Source organism: Populus nigra, chromosome 19, assembly GCF_951802175.1.
Source record: "Populus nigra chromosome 19, ddPopNigr1.1, whole genome shotgun sequence".
In the NCBI taxonomy this organism is placed as follows: Eukaryota; Viridiplantae; Streptophyta; class Magnoliopsida; order Malpighiales; family Salicaceae; genus Populus; species Populus nigra.
The window spans coordinates 6,417,632-6,439,179 of NC_084870.1; the positions used below are offsets into that span (position 1 = coordinate 6,417,632).

General features: G+C 34.4%; 5 protein-coding genes across 6 annotated transcripts; 4 read left to right on the forward strand and 1 right to left on the reverse strand.

Annotated features, from left to right (window-relative positions):
* Positions 1-1,117: 1,117 nt before the first annotated feature.
* On the forward strand, positions 1,118-7,145 carry LOC133680578 (phenylacetaldehyde reductase). Its single transcript, XM_062103594.1, has 6 exons — positions 1,118-1,290; positions 2,265-2,434; positions 4,115-4,306; positions 5,362-5,524; positions 5,894-6,080; positions 6,833-7,145. The coding sequence occupies exons 1-6, from the start codon at positions 1,170-1,172 to the stop codon at positions 6,975-6,977; spliced, it is 978 nt and encodes a 325-aa protein (XP_061959578.1). The 5' UTR covers positions 1,118-1,169; the 3' UTR covers positions 6,978-7,145.
* A 1,802-nt stretch (positions 7,146-8,947) lies between these two features.
* Positions 8,948-10,999, forward strand: LOC133680144 (NAC transcription factor 56-like). The gene is made up of 3 exons (XM_062102965.1): positions 8,948-9,410; positions 9,586-9,869; positions 9,974-10,999. Exons 1-3 carry the CDS (start codon positions 8,948-8,950, stop codon positions 10,766-10,768), a joined length of 1,542 nt encoding a protein of 513 aa, XP_061958949.1. The 3' UTR covers positions 10,769-10,999.
* Positions 11,000-12,330: 1,331 nt separating this feature from the next.
* LOC133680145 (NAC domain-containing protein 102-like) lies at positions 12,331-13,812 on the forward strand. The gene is made up of 3 exons (XM_062102966.1): positions 12,331-12,718; positions 12,939-13,222; positions 13,324-13,812. Exons 1-3 carry the CDS (start codon positions 12,331-12,333, stop codon positions 13,810-13,812), a joined length of 1,161 nt encoding a protein of 386 aa, XP_061958950.1.
* An 861-nt stretch (positions 13,813-14,673) lies between these two features.
* Positions 14,674-18,902, reverse strand: LOC133679918 (uncharacterized). 2 transcript variants are annotated; one of them, XM_062102656.1, is made up of 5 exons: positions 17,627-18,902; positions 16,929-17,225; positions 16,348-16,530; positions 15,803-16,006; positions 14,674-15,331 (listed from the first exon to the last, which is right to left on the reverse strand). In XM_062102656.1, exons 1-5 carry the CDS (start codon positions 18,086-18,088, stop codon positions 14,927-14,929), a joined length of 1,551 nt encoding a protein of 516 aa, XP_061958640.1. In that variant the 5' UTR covers positions 18,089-18,902; the 3' UTR covers positions 14,674-14,926. The 2 variants fall into 2 exon arrangements, with proteins under 2 accessions (XP_061958640.1, XP_061958639.1); XM_062102655.1 differs by having other exon boundaries at positions 16,348-16,533.
* Positions 18,903-20,619: 1,717 nt separating this feature from the next.
* On the forward strand, positions 20,620-21,164 carry LOC133679264 (photosystem II 5 kDa protein, chloroplastic). The gene has a single exon (XM_062101808.1). The coding sequence runs from the start codon at positions 20,735-20,737 to the stop codon at positions 21,050-21,052; it is 318 nt and encodes a 105-aa protein (XP_061957792.1). The 5' UTR covers positions 20,620-20,734; the 3' UTR covers positions 21,053-21,164.
* The last annotated feature ends 384 nt before the right edge of the window (positions 21,165-21,548 follow it).

Below are 21,548 nucleotides of genomic sequence, written 5' to 3' on the forward strand. Positions count from 1 at the left end.
TACTCCTAAATTCTTTCATAAACTTGTAATTCTCTGATAATTTTATATTCTATTGGTAATCCTGTCGATAAATTTATAGTAATTTATTTTCTTATATATTGAATATTATTCCTACCAAACCTAATTCTGCAATAACAACAAGTGCATTCAGAACACATTAAAACCACAATCACAATAATAAATGTTTGATAAACATACAAAGTTGAAATACACTATACAATAAGAATAAATATATAAATTTTATAATGATATTTTACATTTAAAATCATTTCAAATTCATTATTTAATTTGAATCCTTATCATCTACGTCTTTATATCCATCGTCTTTTTTATTGAACTGAAGTTGTTTAATCTCTTCATGTTCATTATCTTCTGTATTTCCACTAATACTCAATATCAATATTGACATAACTATTCTTTGCGGTATGAAAATTTAAATCTTCTTCTAACTCAATAAATAAAATAACTTGATATGGATCAAATATCTCATCTAGTTGAAATACATTTTCTTCCTCAGTTATTTCATTGTTGTTATTATAAACAACTTGGAAACAATTTCTAGGTATGATTTTAATAACAGATAACCAATTAAATTTATTACAATATTTTTTAAATGAGTATATATATAATATTCTTGTTGGCATTGTCTTGCTAATAAAAAAAATATTGATGTTGCTAAATTTACTTTTTTTTAATTGATTTCAATCAAACTACTAAGATATTCTACCCTAATTTCTTTATTGATATCATGATAATAACATTTGAATAAAAATATTATATTTTGTTTTTTATAATTTCAACATATAAAAAAATTAATTTTAAATACTTTCCAACCATGAAAATAACCACAAAAATAAGTAATCAATAAAATTTGACGAACGCAGAGGTGATCGGCTCCAGTAAAACTAGTAGGGCCCAATCAATGAAAGAGGACAGATAGACAGAGGACATGGGCTGCAATACACAACACTCACATGTGTTTGTTTTTGCGTTAAGAAATAGTTTTTTTTTTAATTAATATATTTTTTAATGTATTAATATTTAAAATAAATTTTAAAAAATAAAAAAATATTATTTAAAAAATACATTAAAAAATAACTCCTATTATAATTCCAAAAACTACTTGATAAAAAAAATAAAAAAACTAATCAAAAAACGAGAGATTGAAAATGAGCAGTGGAGCCGGAAAGATCGTGTGCGTGACCGGAGCCTCGGGTTACATAGCATCATGGCTTGTGAAGCTCCTCCTCTCGCGCGGTTACACTGTCAAGGCCTCTGTTCGTGACCCAAGTCAGAGTCACTCACTCTCACATGCGCTGTTTCTTTCTTGTTTTCTGCTATGTTTTCTTATATATATAAATAGCATATGAATTATGATGTTTTTTAATTGCAAAATTAAGATGAAAGCGATGATGGGTTTTGAGAGACCAGATTAGATTATTTTTCTCTTTTCTGTTTTAGGTGATCGAAATGTTTACAAAGAAAATGGGTCATATTATATATATAAGAGGGTGGATTTTGTTGGAAGTAGAAATTGTTGTTGATTGAGAATTACAGGTAGTGATTTGAAAGCTCTTATCGTTCTTAGTAAAGATCATAATCATGAAGCGATGATCATCATGTATTCTGACATTACCTGAAAACATGAATTGTTTAGCAATGAGAAAAAAAATTGCTTCTTATCGATTTCATGCAATGAGAAATTCAAAGGTGATTAAATTGTCGTTGCAAATGTCAGATTGGTTTGGCATTTAAGCCCATGATCTCCCCTCCCTGTTTAGTAATTGTCCAGCAATGTTTTTGGCATGTATCTTTTGTGGATGTTATTTATTTATTTATTTTCATTTTATTTTTATCTAATTTGAACCATCACTCGACATAAATTGAATAACTTGTCATGTGATTCCTGAAGTCTCTCATGTTTATTATTCCATCATGTTTTGTTTTCCCTTAAATACGAACATGCAAATCCATATGCAAAATGCTTATCACTAAAACACAAAGCTTCCTCGTCATACGTTAAATCACACCCAACACTGAAAGTAATCTATTACAGTGTACCTTGGAGAAATTTAAAGCTATTCACTTCTAGTCTGGGCATATACTCCGTTGATCATGACAGAGTGGCCCAACTTATGTATTTTTTTTTCTGTGAAGATGACTTGGGTGAAATAGTGTACTTGTTGTCCATCACAATTTATCTTTACCAAAAATAGCTTGCTATTTCAGTTATTTACTAGCTGCTTTCAATTTATATTCTGTAGATGATCCCAAAAAGACAGAACACTTACGTGCACTTAATGGAGCTCAGGAGAGACTTCAGCTGTTCAAAGCAAATTTACTGGAAGAAGGTTCCTTTGATTCTATTGTAGAAGGGTGTGAAGGTGTTTTCCACACTGCATCTCCGTTTTATCATGATGTGAAGGACCCACAGGTTAATACTGCATACTTAATAACCACCGTTTTTCTTATCTGCTTAAGACTTTATTATTCGTGATACCCAGGAAAATCTTAAACGGTTCCACAAAATAGTATGTACCATCTATCCCCTTTTCTTTTTTTTTTAGTTGATGATTCAAGTTTGCTGCGATGTTTTTTTTTTTTGAGCCTCTAATTTACTGTCACAAGCATTCAATAGTGATATGAAATAGGTTACTTGGTAGCTTCTATATTAAATGAACTTTTCTTCACTGAAACAGAATCCTAATTTGATATGCCAGATTGCAACATCCATTGGCCATATGGAAAGTAATTTAACAATGCATCTGGTTTTCCTTCTAGAAAGCATCAATACTCCCTGGATTCTACCTAAATGCTGACACTTTGAAATATTTATTATGAACACTGAATGGCTTTAAAAAAAAAAAAATATGGCTCAATATCCCATAGTGTACTTGAATTCAACAATAACAGCAATACATGGTGGTTTCATATTGATTCACTTTCATAATCAGATTGACATTATGAATAAAATTATTTCTTGCTAATAAGATGCTGTTGCAAGTGCTTATGACAACGAGTAGGATGTTGTTTTATCCAGCACTGAGCAGTGCACTTCTTCTTAGGAAGGTATCCAGTAACGAGCATTATACTTTTTGAAATATATCTTAATATTTTGTGGCTCTAATCGAGAATAGGTTTCTTTTAATAGAAGGAAAAAAAGTTTAGAATGAGAAGATGGGGTAAGTAATCTAGATTTTTCACTTTTCAAAGTATATCTTACACAATTGCTTCTAGGTCATTTGTATTGGCATGTGACTTGAAGCTTACTTGGAAAGAGGAAAAAAGGTCTGGCTTGTATAAATGCTTATTTGCCTTCTCAAATTCTCAAGGGTTATTTGGCTTATATAAATGCCTGTCTTCCTTCTCCGATTCTTGAACTATGCTATTAGAGTGCAATATGGGAACTTGTCCTTTTAGCTGAAGTTGATTTAGTGTGTGTTTGACATTGAGGTAGTTTTTGCAGTTGTAATTTTAAAAAAAGTAGGTTAAAGAAAAATATTTTTTACTTGTGATTTTAAAGAAGTATAAAAAAATATATGTTTAGTTAAAATTACTAAGAGATGAATTATTGCATGTAAGATAAATGAAAAACACATCTTCATGAATGAAAAATAGATTATTTTAGCTTCTACAAAATCAAGGTTTGAAACGCAATTATGTGTTGGGGCCATTGCAAAAAGCAAAGGCTATTTGGCTAACTAAACGTTTTTTTTCTATATGGTTGAGTGAAAAGTAGAAGCTACCACAATACCAAACAGTACAGTGTATTTGGTATTGTGATGCAGGTACTTTTCAATTAAAAATGCATGAAATTGATGTTCTTTTATATGTTTTTCATTGGTTTTGATATCTTCACATCAAAACCATTTAAAAACACTTTGGAAAGCATGATTTTGATGCTTTAATGGTCCAAACGCATTTTAAAAAGCACTTTCAAATGCACCGAAGCCACATTACCAAAGGGGGCCTTCCTGTTAGCAACAATAACTGCTGTCTTTTGTTCTTAGGTTCAAGACTTTTAGAAATTTTTTTGGATATTGAGGTTTGAATTCGTTTTCCTTTTTTATTTTTCTTCTTTAAATGGTTATGATCAATTTCCTTCTCAATTCAGGTAGAATTGCTGGATCCTGCAGTGAAAGGAACACTCAATGTTCTTGGCTCATGTGCAAAACACCCGTCAATCAGACGAGTGGTTTTGACATCTTCTGTTGCTGCAGTTGCTTACAATGGGAAACCTCGAACCCCAGATGTAGTAGTGGATGAAACTTGGTTTTCTGATCCAAACTTGTGCAGAGAATCTAAGGTGTGTACACTCCAGTATTTTCTGAATCTTGAGAAAAATTCTCACTTACGAAATTATATTTTTCAAATGTGTCGAGTTGTTTTATTGTTCACAGATTTGGAAATGGAAATCAAATCACACAGTTCATTTTGTAACTTTTAATAATTCCATTCTAAGATTTGTGTTCTCTGGAATATGGTTTTGCTGATTGAACCAGATGGTGGTGGTACAATTGCATTGTGAAATTTGTCATTTTATGTTAGGTGTAACTTCTGCTCATGATGTGTCTTTCTTTGTTTTGAAGTTTATTTGGATATTTCTCTAAGAAAGTTGGAGGTTAGTAGAATAGTAAAGTATAATTTGTAGAAATACAGAGAAAATAGCTATGGATAGATGCAAGGACATAATTTTCTTTCAGCTAGTAATTTGGAGCTTTTGTACTGTATGATACTGCTTCTACACTTCTAGTTAAGCGGCTGAATGAAATTTCATTTTCTTCTACTATTAGAGAATAATATAAATTACATCTTGAAATCTCACCTAACAACTTATGTTTTTGGGTTGAGATGGTTCTGACATGGTATCAGAACTTTGTTGACCAAGTGGTTACGTGTTCAAATTTTACTGCCATCATCTAATTAATAGCACAAGGTAGTGTGAGTATGTGTAAATTTCAAGCCCATAGATCTTTCACTTGAGGGGGTGTGTTAAAGAATAATATAAATCATATCTTGGAACCTCACTTAATAACTTAAGATTGGGTTGAGTTGGTTTTTTAACGCCTATCAAATCATTAATGTAAATATTAAATGAACAAAGAGACCCTATAGCCATCCTTGTGATGTAGTTCTAGAGAATTTTACATTAGTAAGTTATTTTCTCATGACCAATTTGATATTAAATCTCTTTAAGTTATATTCAAAGAGTGGTTTCTCTCATCCTAGGCCATTCTGACTGCTGCCTTTTGATGCGTAAGTAACGATAATGAAATGTTTCTACCATGTTCATTTGGCAATGGTCTGTACTAAGATACGCAGTATGTTTTCTCTAATACCTTCGCTCCTGTCTGCTTTTAGGTTTGGTATGTGCTCTCAAAGACTTTGGCCGAGGATGCTGCATGGAAATTTGCAAAAGAAAAGGATATGGACATGGTTGCAATAAATCCAGCAATGGTAATTGGTCCTCTCTTGCAGCCAACACTAAATACAAGCGCTGCGGCAATTTTAAGCCTAATTAAAGGTACTTCTTTATACTAACAAGACTAATCTTTTCATCCTGTATGCAAGCAGTAGCATATATTTCACCTCAACAAGTCACTCTTCGTGAAGAACAAATCAAAAGCAGATAAAATTCTATAGAGAACTGGCATAAGTGATGTTAATTGCAATTCAAAAGCATTAGTTTTCTGTTTATTTGTTATAATTGTTGCATCTTCCATGCTACCGGAGTTCAATGCTGGCTGGCTATCTGTTAAACTCTTTTTACCAGGTTAAAATACTGTTTTGAAGAGGAGAAACCCGAATATTAGTAGTTGTTACTCTATTAAGGTAGACCATTTTCTTTTCCATAAAGCTTGTAGCTATTTTCTTGGCTCTCTGTTGATTGCAGGAGCACAAACTTTCCCCAATGCATCTTTTGGATGGATAAATGTTAAAGATGTTGCCAATGCACACATTCAAGCATTTGAGCTGTCATCAGCTAGTGGGAGATATTGTTTGGTTGAGAGAGTGGCACACTACTCAGAAATAGTGAAGATTCTGCACGAGCTTTACCCCGATCTCCAACTCCCAGAAAAGTAAGTCCTTCCCCCCTATAATTTACCTTTTCTATTAGTTGTTTTGTGCTGATGATTTAGGCTCTTAGTCACCTTACTCGTGTTCTTTCTCTCCTGATTTTACCTTACCGTGTTGACAACATGTACCTTCTTGTCACCTTATTTTGTGTGGTTTTCATGGCATCATACACGTATTTGGTAAGCAAAAAGATTTTAGCAAGGTGGCAGCGTGCCTATCCATTCTTGTGATGCTTATTACCGAACACATTGGTGTGCCAGTTGAAAAGCACGTAAAAGGTTTGTTCAATAGCCTGCATTCTATTGCAAAATATGCATTAAAAACCAGATTACAACACCATGCCAGGATAATAGTGGTTCGCATATCAAGTGTTGTGGGATATGAAGGTGGGTGAAGCAAACAAAAATGAAAGAATTGACGACAATCAAAGGATTCTAATCATGTATCTCTTTTGGAAGGTGTTTCATCTTGGAGTATAAATAAACACGATGAAAGTCAAATGGTATAATCATCAGTTTCTTTTGATAATTTCATCATGTTGTAGCTGCTTCTAGTTAATTTGTTTTGTCATTATGGAGTACCAACGATCATTTGTTTTCATTCTAGGCCACTTTTTTTCAGGAACTTGAGTGTTCGAAGATGCTTTATTGAACAGCGTAGATTGTTTCGTCTATGAGAATTTTCTGTTATCATCTGCATTTTTTTTTAATCAAAAAATCTATTCATTCTTTTTTATCGTGAAATCCCTTGGCAGGTGTGCCGATGATAAGCCATATGTACCAATCTATCAAGTTTCCAAGGAAAAAGCAAAAAGCTTGGGTGTTGAATTCATTCCTTTGGAAGCAAGCGTTAAGGAAACAGTTGAAAGCTTGAAGGAGAAAGGATTTGTCAGTTTTTAAGTGTCTTTTGCATGCAAGAATTTTCTTATATGAATTAAATAAATAACTGGTGGAGGATATAGTATCCCCCCTCTCAAGAATTTAGAGCTTGATGATGATTTCTTGCTTATCATATGAACTAAATATAAAAAGAGAAGTGGTGACCCTACCTCTTTCGGTTCAGCTTAATATGTATTATTAGCAAGAAATGGAGAGGAGAATGTTCCAACCAATCACAAGAAGTTTTTTTTAGCTGATGCTTATGCAAATGTCAACACGTCCAGGACCTTTTCATTTTTCATTCCTCCCATTGTCTTTCCCAACCCTCAAGCTCAACAACATCAAACCCTAAATTGAATTTTTGTCCAAACGATATCAGCATGTTATTAACACAAACTTGATGAGAGAAATCCACTATTACCCTTCTCACAAAGCCGTTTTCTTCTTCTTTTTTTAGATTTTTTTTTCAATTTTATTTTACAATATTGAGTTTGCATATTCTCATCTTATGATCTGAATCTTGAATTTGAAGAGTTAATTTAAGTTTTTTATGTTATTTTTTAATTGATTTTTTATTTTTAATTTTATTCTTTAATATTTGATTTATTTGGAATTAGTCTTCATAATTTATTTCTTTTTGCTTATTATAAGGTCATCAATTTTAGTATTTGGATCATGAGTTTGACAAATTAACCCAGATCATGAGTTTGACAAGTTAATTCAGGTTGAATAATTTTTTTAAAAAAAAATCTATCTCTCAACAATGAGTTTGCCTATTTGGTTTCATGACCCGAATTGCGGGTTAACTTAGGTTTTTTTTTTTTGGTTTTTTAGTTGATATTTTTTTCCAATATCATTTTTTAATACTTGATTGATTTGAAATTAGACTTTATAAATTTTTTGTTTACTTTTTATGAGGTTATCTCTGTCTCATTACTTGGATCATGAGTTTGACGAGTTAACTCAAGTCGTTTTTTTTATTTTTTTTAATTAATATTTTTTTTATGTTTCATCTTTCAATATTGGATTGATTGAGAATTAGGTTTCATAATTTGTTTTGATTTGTTTTCAATGAGGTTATCTCAGTCACTTGACCTGAGTTGCAGCTTTGATAGGTTAACCTGAGTTGACTCGAGTTATTTATTTTTTTATATGTTTAATTGATTTTTTTTTCAATTCCATCCTTTAATATTAGTTTGATTAGGAATTAGATTTCTTTTGGGTTATTTTGGTCTCATGATTTATATCGCAGATTTAGCAAATTAACCTGAGTTGACCTGGGTCAATTTAATATATTTTTGTCTCAATATTTTTATAAATGTCATCTTAATTTTATTTTAGTGAAATTGTATTTTTTTAATAGTATACAAGTTATCTTTAAACCTATTTATATTAATGAGTTCATATCATATTAACTTCTCTACAATTTAAATTTTTTAATTAAAAAGAAGGTTTGTAAAATCTAAATTTTTTTTTCCAGAAAATTGATTTGGCATGCAACTAGCGCGAGAAATAATATAGTATATACATGGAGGTGTGAAAGACGCAATATTTTTTTTCTAGCCATGTGGGCCTTTTATATCTCCACTTTTGGAAAAAACAAAAACCCTAGTTAATTTGAAAATATTTTAATTTTAATTAGAGGCTATACTTTTTTTCCTTAGTAGTTGATTTTAACTTGAATAACAGTATACAAAATTCCATACGCACACGGTATTTCTCCTAGAACAGAATTTTAAATAGAGAAGGAATATAGTAAACAAATTCAGTTAGGATATACATATCAATATGAAAGATAAAATCCATGTAAAATAGGGTTTATCAAGTTGCTAAGATTGCGGAATATTAATTTTCAAAGATATCTCTAATATATATATATATATATATATATATAAATATATATAAATATGTATAGTTTTGCTTCCCTTTGCAACTACAAAACATAACAAAATCGATTTTAAGAGTTAATATCGTTAACGTCTTAGAGAATAATGTCGTCTTTAGAAGAAAATTCTTCAGAGAGTCCTACTATGGAGTTTACCGAGGAATCAACGCCGAACGTAGAGCGTTCTCTTACCACTCCAATAACACCAAACATCACTTCAAATTCCTCTGTATCACTGCCCCAAATCCTGATCAATTCAACCTCATTGCCTCCTCCACCAGCACCAGTACCAGTACCGCAGCCACCTTCTGCCACTGCTTCACCATCACGAGTACTACAGTCACCTTCTACGTTTACATTAGCAGCAGCAGCACCACCACCACCCAGATTCGCTAATGACCGCGATGACGATCATTATTTCAATAGTTTCCCACCTGGATATAGGTTTTGCCCGCATGATCATGAGCTGGTGTTACATTACTTGACCAAAAAGGTTAAAGGTTTGCCATTGCCTCGGAACAAAATTGTAGATGTTATTCTCTACCAATACGATCCCGAGTATCTTGCAGGTTTTTGATACAAACCCTTTTCTTGTCTTTTGGTTAAGATTTTTGATACAAACCCTTTTGCTGAGATATTGATGTTGTCATTTCTTTTGATTATTCGTTTTACTTTATTTGTTAACACATAGCATTCCAGTAAACAATACTTGATCATATAAATTTTGTGTTTATTTGTCAACAGATAGATACAAGAAATTTGGGGAAAAAGAATGGTACTTCTTCACCCCTCGGGACAGAAAGTACAAGAATGGAAGTAGACCAAATCGAGCTGCCAATGGTGGATACTGGAAAGCCACTGGAGCTGATAAGAACATCACACATGATGAAGCTGTTGTTGGATATAGAAAGGCACTCGTTTATTATACCGGGAAGGCTCCAAAGGGTGACAAAACCAACTGGATAATGCACGAGTTTAGAGTGAATGAACCAATTCCTCAAGTCAGAAATCATAGAGATGACATGAGGGTACAATATGATTATTCATCAATTTCTCTCCAATTGGTATAACAGCTTTGTTTTAATTCAATTCTTAACATGAGTAGTAACCAAATTTGTTTGTTTTGTTGCAGCTGGATGAATGGGTTCTGTGCAGGATTTACAAGAAACAGGAGAAGCGTAATAATGTCAGAAATGAACTAAGGAATGAAGAACGTACTAATGTCATAAATGAACAAAGGAATGAGGAACATTCTTCAGGGTCAATGGATGATATTGAGGAAGATTATCTCCATGATCATAATTCAAATGATCTGGCTGCTATGGGCGCTGACTATGCTGGGGAGATTTACGACATGGGTACTGGTTCTTTAGAGAATGCATTCCCAGTATTTAATGAGTTAAGTCAACAACCGACTGCTCTGAGAGGATACTCAGATGATATTAACTTTTTTCCAGCTCCTGCTCACCATAGCAGGACGTTGCAAGATACACAGGTCCCCAATTTGGCTGAGACATTTGGAAATCCTGCCCCAGTTTTCCCCGTTGACAACTGGCCATACAGGCAAAGGGGATACCAAGACGAGTTTCTGAATCATACGAACTGGTCTCAGGTTAACATTCCCGGCCAATCTCTTGACCGGTATTCTGTCAAGCCAACTTATCTTCCAGGAAATCCTGCTCCTCTTGTCAACCTTCGTCCCACAAATACTGCTCGTCCTCCTCACGGCCTTCCTTACATGAATACCGCTCCTCCAGCTGGCAGCCTTCCTCCTATAAATACTGCTCGTCCTACTGGCTGCCTTCCTCCCACAAATACTTCTTTTCTTACCAGGCGCCATCCTCCCACAAATCCTGCAAATAGTCAGCCAACGAAACTGACGGATGTTGATGCCAAACTTCCCAGACGGCCTCCTCAGCACTTATGATAATTAGTGTTCGGGGTTGGGTTTCTAGTGGATTTCAAGAATGACTGTCATCAGCTGTCATATAGACAGCGTATGTACTAGCTTTTTTTTTATAATCGCGTATGTACTAGCTTTGCTTATGGATCTTCTAGGATCTTAGAATTTAGTGAATAGACAATATTCTAGCTAATAGTTAAGATATATATTATATTTGTTTACAGATTTTCTAGTTTTAGAAATTTAGTGACATGGTTTTGGCGCATTGTTAACAAGATCATTACTTTCTATTTTCTCCTTTCTAGTAATTGAGTGGCATGGTTTTGCAGCATCATTTAATATTTCACTTTATATTTTGAGTGCTTACCTTCGGGATTAACGGAGAACGTTCTGCGATGATCGTGTTTGCGAGTTAGTGATCTACTTGTGCATGTTCACCGTATGATTATCACAATCAAGTCTTGCATGAAGTTTTTCGATGTTTGTTCTTTACATGATTATCCCTGCAGTACGTGTAATCTATGTGTTTTGAACTAGAACCCAGGAATACAAGTTTTTCTTGTCCTGTCTTCTTCGAGCTTTGGCTTAATAATATGAATTGAGCAATTGTTGGTTCTAGGGTTTACACCATGTGGGTACAGACTCATGTCTTTATACTTGTAATTCAGTATGTGGAAAACATGAGTCCAAAATGATGAGTTGTAAAGCTCACCCGACTCGTATAGAACTCGCATCCGTCTAGTTTTTTTTTTTTGAGCTTGGATATATTATGTGGCTCGATGCTCTTTTAAACCAGAGAGGCCATTGATTTAGACCTCTAAAAACGTTGATGGTCTAACAATTCAAAGCTCCCATCATTCAAAGCCACCATCTGTATCTCAGCCATAGCTCACACGAAAAATGTCAAAATTAAAAATTTGTTGCTTTAAATAAAAAGAAAATATTTTCTATTTTTCTTTGTAAATATAAAATATTTATCAATAGTAAATTCAACTCTATTTCTACTTGAGAAAGAGACTAAAATATTAATATAATTCCTAAAACAAAGGATAATCTTCGAAGAGTAAAATTCTAAGAACAGATATTATTATTTTTATCACTGGATTATGAGTTTTTTTTTATATGCTTTTTTTTTCAAAATAATTCCCAATAACTAACAGAGATCATAAAAATTTCTCGATTAACTTCAAATATCTTTGAAATTATCAAAAAGAATTGAATTCAAATCCGATTTCAAATCTCAGATGAGAGTAAATTTTAAAATGTTCAATATTTACGATTTGTTCGTGAGATTTTACTTAATTAAATCTCAGCTTGATTTTTTTTTTTCATCAAACGAAAAAAAAAATCTTCCGAAATATATCTTATATATTTTGAAAAGCATAGAGATAGGTATTGAAAAACAAGATAAATTTCATTTAAAAGATAATTACGTATTAGATAGATATTAAAAATAAAGATAAGATTTTAGTTATAAAAAAACTAAAGATAATTTTATTTAAAAGATTAAATTATTAAGTATGTGTATAGTTAAGATATTAAATTTCAAATATATCTGCAGCTCATATTCATAACTCTTGAGTCGAATGTCCTGCCAAGGAGACATTGCTTTCGAGTGTCCTACTATGGAGTTTACTGAGGAATCAAAGCCGAACGTACAGGTTTCTGCTACCACTTCAGGGGTTTCAAACAGTCTTTCAGAGCCTTTCAAGTCATCACCAAGCTCACCATCTTCTGTGAATTCTTCACAACCATCACCAAGAATTGCTGGTCATGATCATGTGATAAATCCAGACAATGATGATGGTGATGGTGACAGCTATTTCAATAATTTTCCAGCCGGTTATAGGTTTTGCCCTCATAACCATGAGCTGGTTTTGCATTACTTGAAGAATAAGGTCAGTGGGCTGCCATTGCCTAGGAACAGGATTGCTGATGTTTCACTTTATCAACATAATCCCGAGGAGCTTGCAGGTTCTTTTCTTCTAATTTTGATAAGATATTGTTTCATTGAATTTGATATGATTTATGACCATCTTGTTAGTTTCAGATTACAAGTTTTCTTTTTGTTACATTAGAGTATATAAATGAGATTTCTTTTTAATCAACTTTGTTCTTATAGTTTTACGTATAAGCATTAATGGATTTATGACTACAAATTAAGTTTGTTGTTTTTAATTTTTATCGATGATAGAGCAATTTAAGCACTATGGAGAAAGGGAATGGTATTTTTTTACACCAAGGGACAGGAAGTACAGAAATGGAACTAGGCCGAATCGAGCAGCAGGCGGCGGATACTGGAAAGCCACTGGAGCTGATAAGAAAATCGTACACGATAAGGCTATTGTTGGATATAGGAAGTCACTGGTTTATTATAATGGAAAGGCCCCTAAGGGTGATAAAACCAACTGGATGATGCATGAATTTAGAATGGAAGCTGCAGCTCCTCCAATCAGAAATAACATAAATGACATGAGGGTATATGGATATTCAAAATCCAGCTCTAATTATTAATTGATCAACAGCTAGCATTTGCTTTTAATTCTTTCTTAAAATGATTAAGTTTTTTCTTGGTGCAGCTTGATGAATGGGTTTTGTGTAGGATTTACAAGAAAATTCAGAAGCCTGTCAAATATCGAGAGCAATTTTCTTCACAGAAACACCAGCTCCTTATTGGTCCAAATGATCTGGCTGCTATGGATGGTGACCGCAACAGTTGTAATGATTCATGGGAAAATCCATGGCAGCAACAGGCTACTCCTCCTTTAGCTGGATTTGATGACTTATTTTTCTTCTGCAACAGTTATTCTGCAGCCCAGGTCCCTTTTTTACCAGAGACTTATGAAGATCCTGTCCCCATGCTTCTGAGTTCCGACTTTTCAAAAGGGTTACCAGAAGAAATATGGAATCCTCCCATCCTTCAATTTGATCTAGCTGAAACATTTAATTTGTATGGTAGCACGGAAGATAATCCTGAGATCATCACTAACCTCCCAGCTGAGAATCTCCGAATCAATCCTTCTCCTGCAAGCACCGGTCGATCTGTCAACATCAGTAACGACTGTTGAGACCAAAGTCCCCAAACTTCCCCAGCAGCTACCTTAGTGTGTTTTACGTTTAGGTAGAATCTCGTCAGCCTTTTCTCCTAACTAACATCTGTTCAGGTTTGCTGATGAATATTCTAGTTTTAGGGATTCAGTGAAGACTCCTTAGAAGCTAGCGATATTTATGGTGATGGATTTTAAGTTTTAGGAATTTTATGACATTGTTCACTAATATTTTTCGCTATTTTTCTTATTGGTATGCGTTTCAACATTCAGAAGTATATGAATAAACATGTGGCGCATGATCAGATGTATAATTTAGCTTTCTTCTGTTTGAACCACAACCAAACCTTTCTTTTTTTTTATCTTCCCACACAATTGCTACACCATATTAGGGCCCAACATTCTGCAGCAACCATTTTAGCATATATATATTTTGCTTGATTCCGTTTACCTCTATATGAACGGAATCATAAGTTTTTGGCAATCAACGTAAGGCCATGCCATGAAGAGGATCTCTTTTGAAGTTGATATAAGAACGGGTGTAGAAAACATAAGAACAGGATAGTAGTCCCAACAGAGGGGAAACTCAAAATCTGTTTACAACTGGCTCGCTCTATCCCGGCCTCAGTCTTCTTGACCCGTCTCTATCTAAACGATTTTCCAGTGAGTTACGATTATCTAGTCTATCATGGATCACCTGTTGTGCAAAAAACAATGAGAAGGATTAGTGCATTTGAAATGTTTGATCAGTGATGCATCTCCGTTTCTTTCTTGTAACAGTGTTTAATGCATCTCATGCCACGAATTCTTCACATAGTTTTTTCGACCGATGTTGATGGAACGCTCCTGATTCTTGTCTTCTTGTCATTTGCAATGGCATCCTAGAGCTATTAGAATCCTGTATTGTCTGTCTCGTTAAAAGCTTCTACTTCTGTTTTTGTTTCACAAGTACACAGGTTGATGCACATTCCGTAAGGTAGAGAACTTGTGTCAAGACCTAAAAGAACTGCAATGGTAATTCTTGGATCCCCCGCAAACGAAACATGGACTCGTTCTCTAGTGCGACACATTTGAAGTTTGGCTCTCTTACAGTCAATGTATTTAGATGGGGGAAAGGGGGAAATTTGATGAATTTTCAGAATTTGAAGTTTTCCTGCACAGGGTAGTGCAAAGGGAAAACTGCTCTACTATTTTGTCTCGCCAAGGGAGATGAATTTCCAATATCTCTAAAAAGTGACCGTTTTGGAGCATTAAGTCCACCGGCGCAGGCGTGTGGCTTTCTGCTGCCATCACTAAAGGCCTTCTTCTGGCGACAATCATCATTAGTATTACGGTTTTCCTTCAAACGACAAACTAATACTCGCTTCTCAGTCTCATTTGGAGCCTCCAAAGAAACTGATGGTAAGTTTTTAGACCTTGATGTCTCTTTAACTCTTTCCTTCCTCAACCTCTCGAGCTCCTCTTGAAGCACAGCTACCTGATTTTGTAGCTCATTTGCCTTGGCTTCAGAAGAGAGGGCTTTCTGTCTCCATTCTTGCACCTGTAGAAAGCCACATCATTAATTTTGTATAAATGCAAAATGTATTGACAAGCTTAGGATCAAATGTTGCTGTATCAGTCTTTTACCCTTAACTTGAGTGCCTAAAGTCCCATTCTATTCATCCCTCAGACAAATCGATTCATAAGCCATCAGCATTTGCAGATAAAACTAAGGAGGCTATTATTCAAGACTGACCACGTTTAGTTTTTGTAATCCAAAAATTGATAGCTGGAATCTTTCTCAATGTTGGGTGTTGCAGAAATGCGAACTTTGAGGGGGAAAGGTGTTTTCTAATACATTTAGAAATAGTTTTCACTGCCGAAATCATTTCGACATTTTAACTTTCTTGAACTTCATTGAGCTATTTAGTATGTTCCATGGTATTTTGAGTAATACACTTCCACCGGGTAGATTCAATGCCTCGGAGATGAAGAAAGAAATAGATAGACGACATAGAGCTTGGTTTCTTACAGCAGAATTCAGGGATTGAATTTGACAATCAGAATCAAGTGCTCGATCTTCCCAAAAATCTCTAGAAGCCTGCAACTCTTCCATCTCATTCCTGACTTGCCCAAGCATCTCTTGCATTTGGGACCATTGCTCTGTCTCAGCCTGAACTTGCTCTATGACGCTCCGCACTATGATCTTGCAGCGCCCAGAGCATGTTTTCTCCTCCTGTAGAAGAACTTTCGTCATCATTCAGGCAACAACGTTACAGCAATTATGGATACCTATTGTATGACATCCATAGAACATTTGATATTAAAATCCTACAAAGCCAATAAGCTGACTAAGTTTTTTCTGGTTATTTAAAAAATTTACTGCACTGTTTAACATATGTTTCACAGACCTCGCTGAAATTGATTAGGACTGAGTGTCACCAAATCTATACCCTTAAACCACGCTTGGTTTGCTCAACAGTAACTCCAATCATTAAGATGTCCCCTCTTCCTAAAGTCATTTGAATAATTGATGTTTACAGTCAAAGCTAACAGATAATAACAGTGGATTTTTACCTTGCATGGTTGTCTTGTTGAAGATGAAGGCTTATCAGGAAATTCTATTATTCTCTTGGAAGTGGAGGCATAATTGGCAGCAGAACTGCTGGCTGTAGAGTGCATTGAACCATGCTCATCTTCCATTCTCTCTAACAAGCTTCTATTCGACAATCCCTCCATTTTCCTTCTCAGTATCTCCATCTGCTGCACATTGTTCTCTTCTAGAAATTAGCCATATGCAAAGTTAACTCTGACATAATAATGTAAACTATAGATGTATTTCTTTGCTAAATAAATGGAGAGGACAGTAATTAACATGTAAACCTCTGAAAATCATTGAAAATAATAACAGGCATATATATGCTAATCTGTTTGCTTTAGGAAAAACATTTAAAAGAAAACCAAAACCACATTGTTTACAGTGATAATTCACCTTATAAATGCACTAAAATTGAAATTGTTCGACTTCATAGAAGTGAACTGTTCGTTCAGAAATCTAATAACTAAAAGAACAGTCGGATTCATCTATCTAGTTTTCTTAAAACAAAGAAGATAATGCAACTGAAAAAATTCTTAAGCAAGGAGAGATTAAACATTACATTGCAACTGCGATTTGAAGCAAAAGTCTCATGGACACCGCAGTTTGTTTTTATGGACATGCTTGCTTCCGCCACCTCTTGGATCTCCTTAACGCATATCTCGTCCGATTCTCCTCCAAAGTTCTTTAGCCCTCTTTGAAGAAGAGATACCTGTCTATCTAAATTACTACACTTTCGACCTTCTAAATCCTTAACCCCTGATCTTCTTTGCAACTTCTCTAGCTTCTCTACCAATTCTTGAATCTCTTCATCAAATACCATGCTCGCATCCTTGCCATCACAAATCCCTTTTCTCCCCTGCAAACAAATCACAAAACTAAATTCAAAAGAAAGAATAAAGAGGTATGGTAAATTTAAAATTAGGATCAAAATCATATCCTTTAGAAAGCTCTGTTTGATTGTAGAGTGGCTATCACAAAACTATACAAACTAGATAGATAGGGTCTAGTTAATAATAATCAAGAACCTGACACGTTAAGAGAGAATAAAAAAGTAGACTGGTAGCTGTGTCAGGCTTGCTTGAGTTGAGCCATGGTTATCTCAAGTCCCATGCCTAAAAAGTAAATTATTTTCTTTTTCTAAAATTTACCAAGAATCAAAATTATGAACTCTCAAGAACCGATCACACATCACTGAAAATGTTAAAACCCAAATGAAAACAGCAACTAAAATTAAGAAAATGTAAGAGAAATACTAACAGAAAGCAGAGTTTCAACAGCAGATCTCAGAATCCTCTCCATTTGAACCCTTCTTCTCTCCATCTTCTTGACAGCAATCTCTCTCTCCATCCGCAACAAATTACACTCTGCCCTCAACATCTCAGCTTGAAACCTCCACTTCTCCTCCTCCATCACCACACTCTCCCTCTCCTCCACTCTCTCCCTCCTCTCCTCCTCAGAGCACCGATAACCCCAGCTACCACTAGCCATCATAATTGGCACAACCCCTCTTGCAAACCCTCTTTCTTGATCAAACAAAGCCTCTAACTTTCCTTTCTCGTCTCTTTGTGAACTTGGCTTTGTGGCATTGGCCTTTGGCACTTGTGGTTTCCTGCGAGGCCTTCGAGGTAAATGGAGGATTCTTGGAGTTGGTTGGGCTGGTGGGTATTGCCATTTTGGTCTCCTTGTTGTCAATGTTGTTATTGTCGATACTTTATCCATTCAAGAACAACAGCTACTTCAGTTTTTTCTTCCTTTTTTCTTCTTGGTTTTGAGATACACTTTGGTTTCTTGTCAAAGAAAGGAAAAGAGTTTCAAGATCAAGATTTGAACACAGATAGTTCACAACAACTTCGTTTTATATTGGTGGATACAGTGTAGGAGAGAGAGTTTGGAGTTTTGAACACAAATTTTGGCACAAACAACTTTCCTTTTTGGTTTGAAAAATTACAGGTCGGTTGTTTGTTTTATTATGTAGGAATTGGCCTGCCGAGAAGCGGGTTCTAGTTGAAGTAACAGTTCGGAGCTACAGAGAGAAGTCAGAGTTTGGACTCTTGTGACAGATTATAGTACTTCTACTAAACTTTAGTTTTTGAAAGTACTTCGATAATAGTTTATGCTTACATTGTTTTTAGAGTGAAATAATAATAATAATAATAATTGAACCCAAAATGTACCATTTTGGATTTGAAAAGAGAGGTTCCTTAGAGCAGCCAAACAAGAGTCCAGTACCCCAAATATACCATCAATTTTGAACCCAAAATTGATGAAAGCTGAGAGAGAGAGAGAGAGAGAGAGAGGAGCGGGAGAAGTTAAGGCTACAGGCGTGCAACCTCGTTATGTGGAAGGAACAGAGATTTCAAATGAAAGCTGTGCTGTGAGTGTTTCTTTCTCATGTGCTGCTGCTGCTGCATAAATTTCGTATACTTGGACCTTGTTTTCTCATGGGAAACTGAGAAGGATGTGTAGTTACTGTTGCATCAACACTAACCTGAAACAGAAGAAAAAAAAAGTTTCTTTCATTTCTTACTGCTTTTGCTCTTCGCTTTTTATTTAGCTAATGGACCCAGAAAAGAAAAACTTTAAGGTCATGGATTGCTGGTTGAATAGCAGTGCTCAAAATTCTTTTATTTAGAGATTGAAAGCAGATTAAACGAGTCATTTATATTCTTACCAAAAAAAAAATATTTAGAACAATAACCATCAAACAGTCTTCTCGCATCAAAGATTTAAAGATATAATTATACATATACTAAAAGTAAATCATCTTTTACAGCATAAATGACACAATTAAAATTTTCTTTAATTTTGTTATTTTAGCGGGTATTGTAGCAGGGATAAGTCTGTGATTTTTGGTTTTTTTTTTAATTTATACTTGATATTTTTATTATTTTACATTATACATATTTATCATTATTTTTTTATCTTTATTTTTTATAATATTTTTTTAGTTTTTTCATTCTTTTTCTTTACACTTTTTTTAGAAGAAAAATATTATTTTATTCGTTACACTTGTAATACTTATCACTCTATACTTGGCTTATTTATATCATTTTTTTTGTTCATATCATCATTCTTTTGTAATTTTTTTTTAATTTTTTTTTCTTTACACAAAAAAATTATTATACAAAGATTAAGGAAATGGTGTTTCAATGTGGCAATTACAATATTGTTCTATTTTTTTACTATGTTAAAAATAAGCTTGAGATTTTACTTGTTTTTATTAACAAACATGATCTTCATTATATTTTATTATGTATAAACATCGAATTTTTTATTAATTGTTATATTTTTTACTCACAATAAAAAATACATTAATAAAATCTACACATTAATTCATTTGTGTTATAAAAAAATTATCCAACCTACAGCTAGGCAGGTCGAATAATGAGTTAATATTTTTTTTTTATTATTGTTATAGATAGTTCTCAATTTATTTAATTGGTTGTTTTATTTATAATTAGAATTTTTTATAAAAAAAACATATTTGAAAAGTTTATATATTTATTTTTTAAATCAAAAAAATTATTCGACTTGAAGTGTAACTCCAACTAAAACTACAAAGATTATGAGAGATGGCATATCTTATCTTTAAAAAGAGGAATTTCATAAAGTTGATAGTCTAAAAGGATTTCACTCCATTGCTATGCTACTGATAAATGATGCGTGCAAATCTTGCGTGCCGCTTCACCTGTTGTGCAAAATCCATGAGTTCATTAAATAACAGGAGAGGTGGCGTCACCTTCTCCGAACTCAAAATAAATGAATTTGGATCTGGTTCACGAGCTTTACCTAATAAATTGAAGAGAAATAGTAGATGACATGCATGTTCAAATTTGAGATAATACTACAACAAGTGTGTCGATTTTAAGATTCTTACAATCTACTGCATCATTATTTATTCTTTTCAAATAGATGCCTGGATTCGTAACAATCAATTGAAATTTAAAGATAACACTGTAAATTTGGATGTTGATGTCCCTAGAATCGTAAAAAATAGAAGCCTCAAGAGTGATCCCTGGGAATGAATTGCAGGAATTTACACAAGATTTACTTTTTTCCATGTTGAAACCACGTCCAGGGAGAACAGAGCATGTTTTGAGCACGAGAAGAGCCCTTTTACATCCACTCTTGGCCACAGGATTTCATAACCACAAATTCTGGCAAAGATAAAGCGACACATGGCATTAATCCATTCGTCCAATCATTTTTTGGGGATAAGGAAATGGATGGGTGTCTCCCAACAAGTCCTTGAGCCATTCACACTCCTAGAACTAATAGTGGTTCAATCCATTCCTTTACGTGCATGTGATTGTCAGACACAAACACTGAGCAACAGAGAGGAAGCAAGAAATTTGCAGAGCAGAGATGGCATCCATAACCATGACAGCCTCATTCCTAACTGGTTCCGCCATGGCCAAACAGCCTTCTACAACCCCACGTAGAGGGCTCATTGTTGCCAAGGCCTCAAGAGCCACAGAGGGAGTCAACGTGGAGATGAAGAACAGCGAAGAGAGCAGCGGTGGGAGGAGGGATTTGATGTTTGCAGCTGCAGCTGCTGCTGCCTACTCCATTGCCAGAGTCGCCATCGCTGATGAAGAACCTCGGCGAGGGACCCCAGAAGCTAAGAAGAAGTATGCTCCTATTTGTGTCACAATGCCAACTGCTCGTATCTGCCGCAACTGATAATCTGATGTTCTATGTGATGTTCATTGATGTAATGTAAAAGTTGTCCTCGCTTGTATGTTTTTATTGGGGAGCCCTCTTTATTTCAAATCTCATCTTCTATTTCATTGAACCCAATTCTTCGGACCCAATAACCCTGTTTCTCAAGGTAAAAATAGGATTTACCTCCTATTCTGTTAGAAATGTTAGTGAAGTGTTGGAGTTGGCTTGCAGCACCCACCCTTGCAGATCGAACAGCCCGAGTTTTCATTGAATTTAGACACAGTACTCGTCTTCCCTGGCTTTTGGGCTCCATGGAATGATGTTGAATCCATTACTTAAGCTAGCATCTTCCCCAACTCCACACCAAACAACAGTTACACACGATAGGAAAGCAAAACACCTATTTCTCATTCCATATGCGATGAATCATTCGATCTGCTTCCAATATATTTCTGTGTGGCGTCAAATACAGTGGTAATCAATCAGACAATTGCAAACTATGTTGCTAATGCTG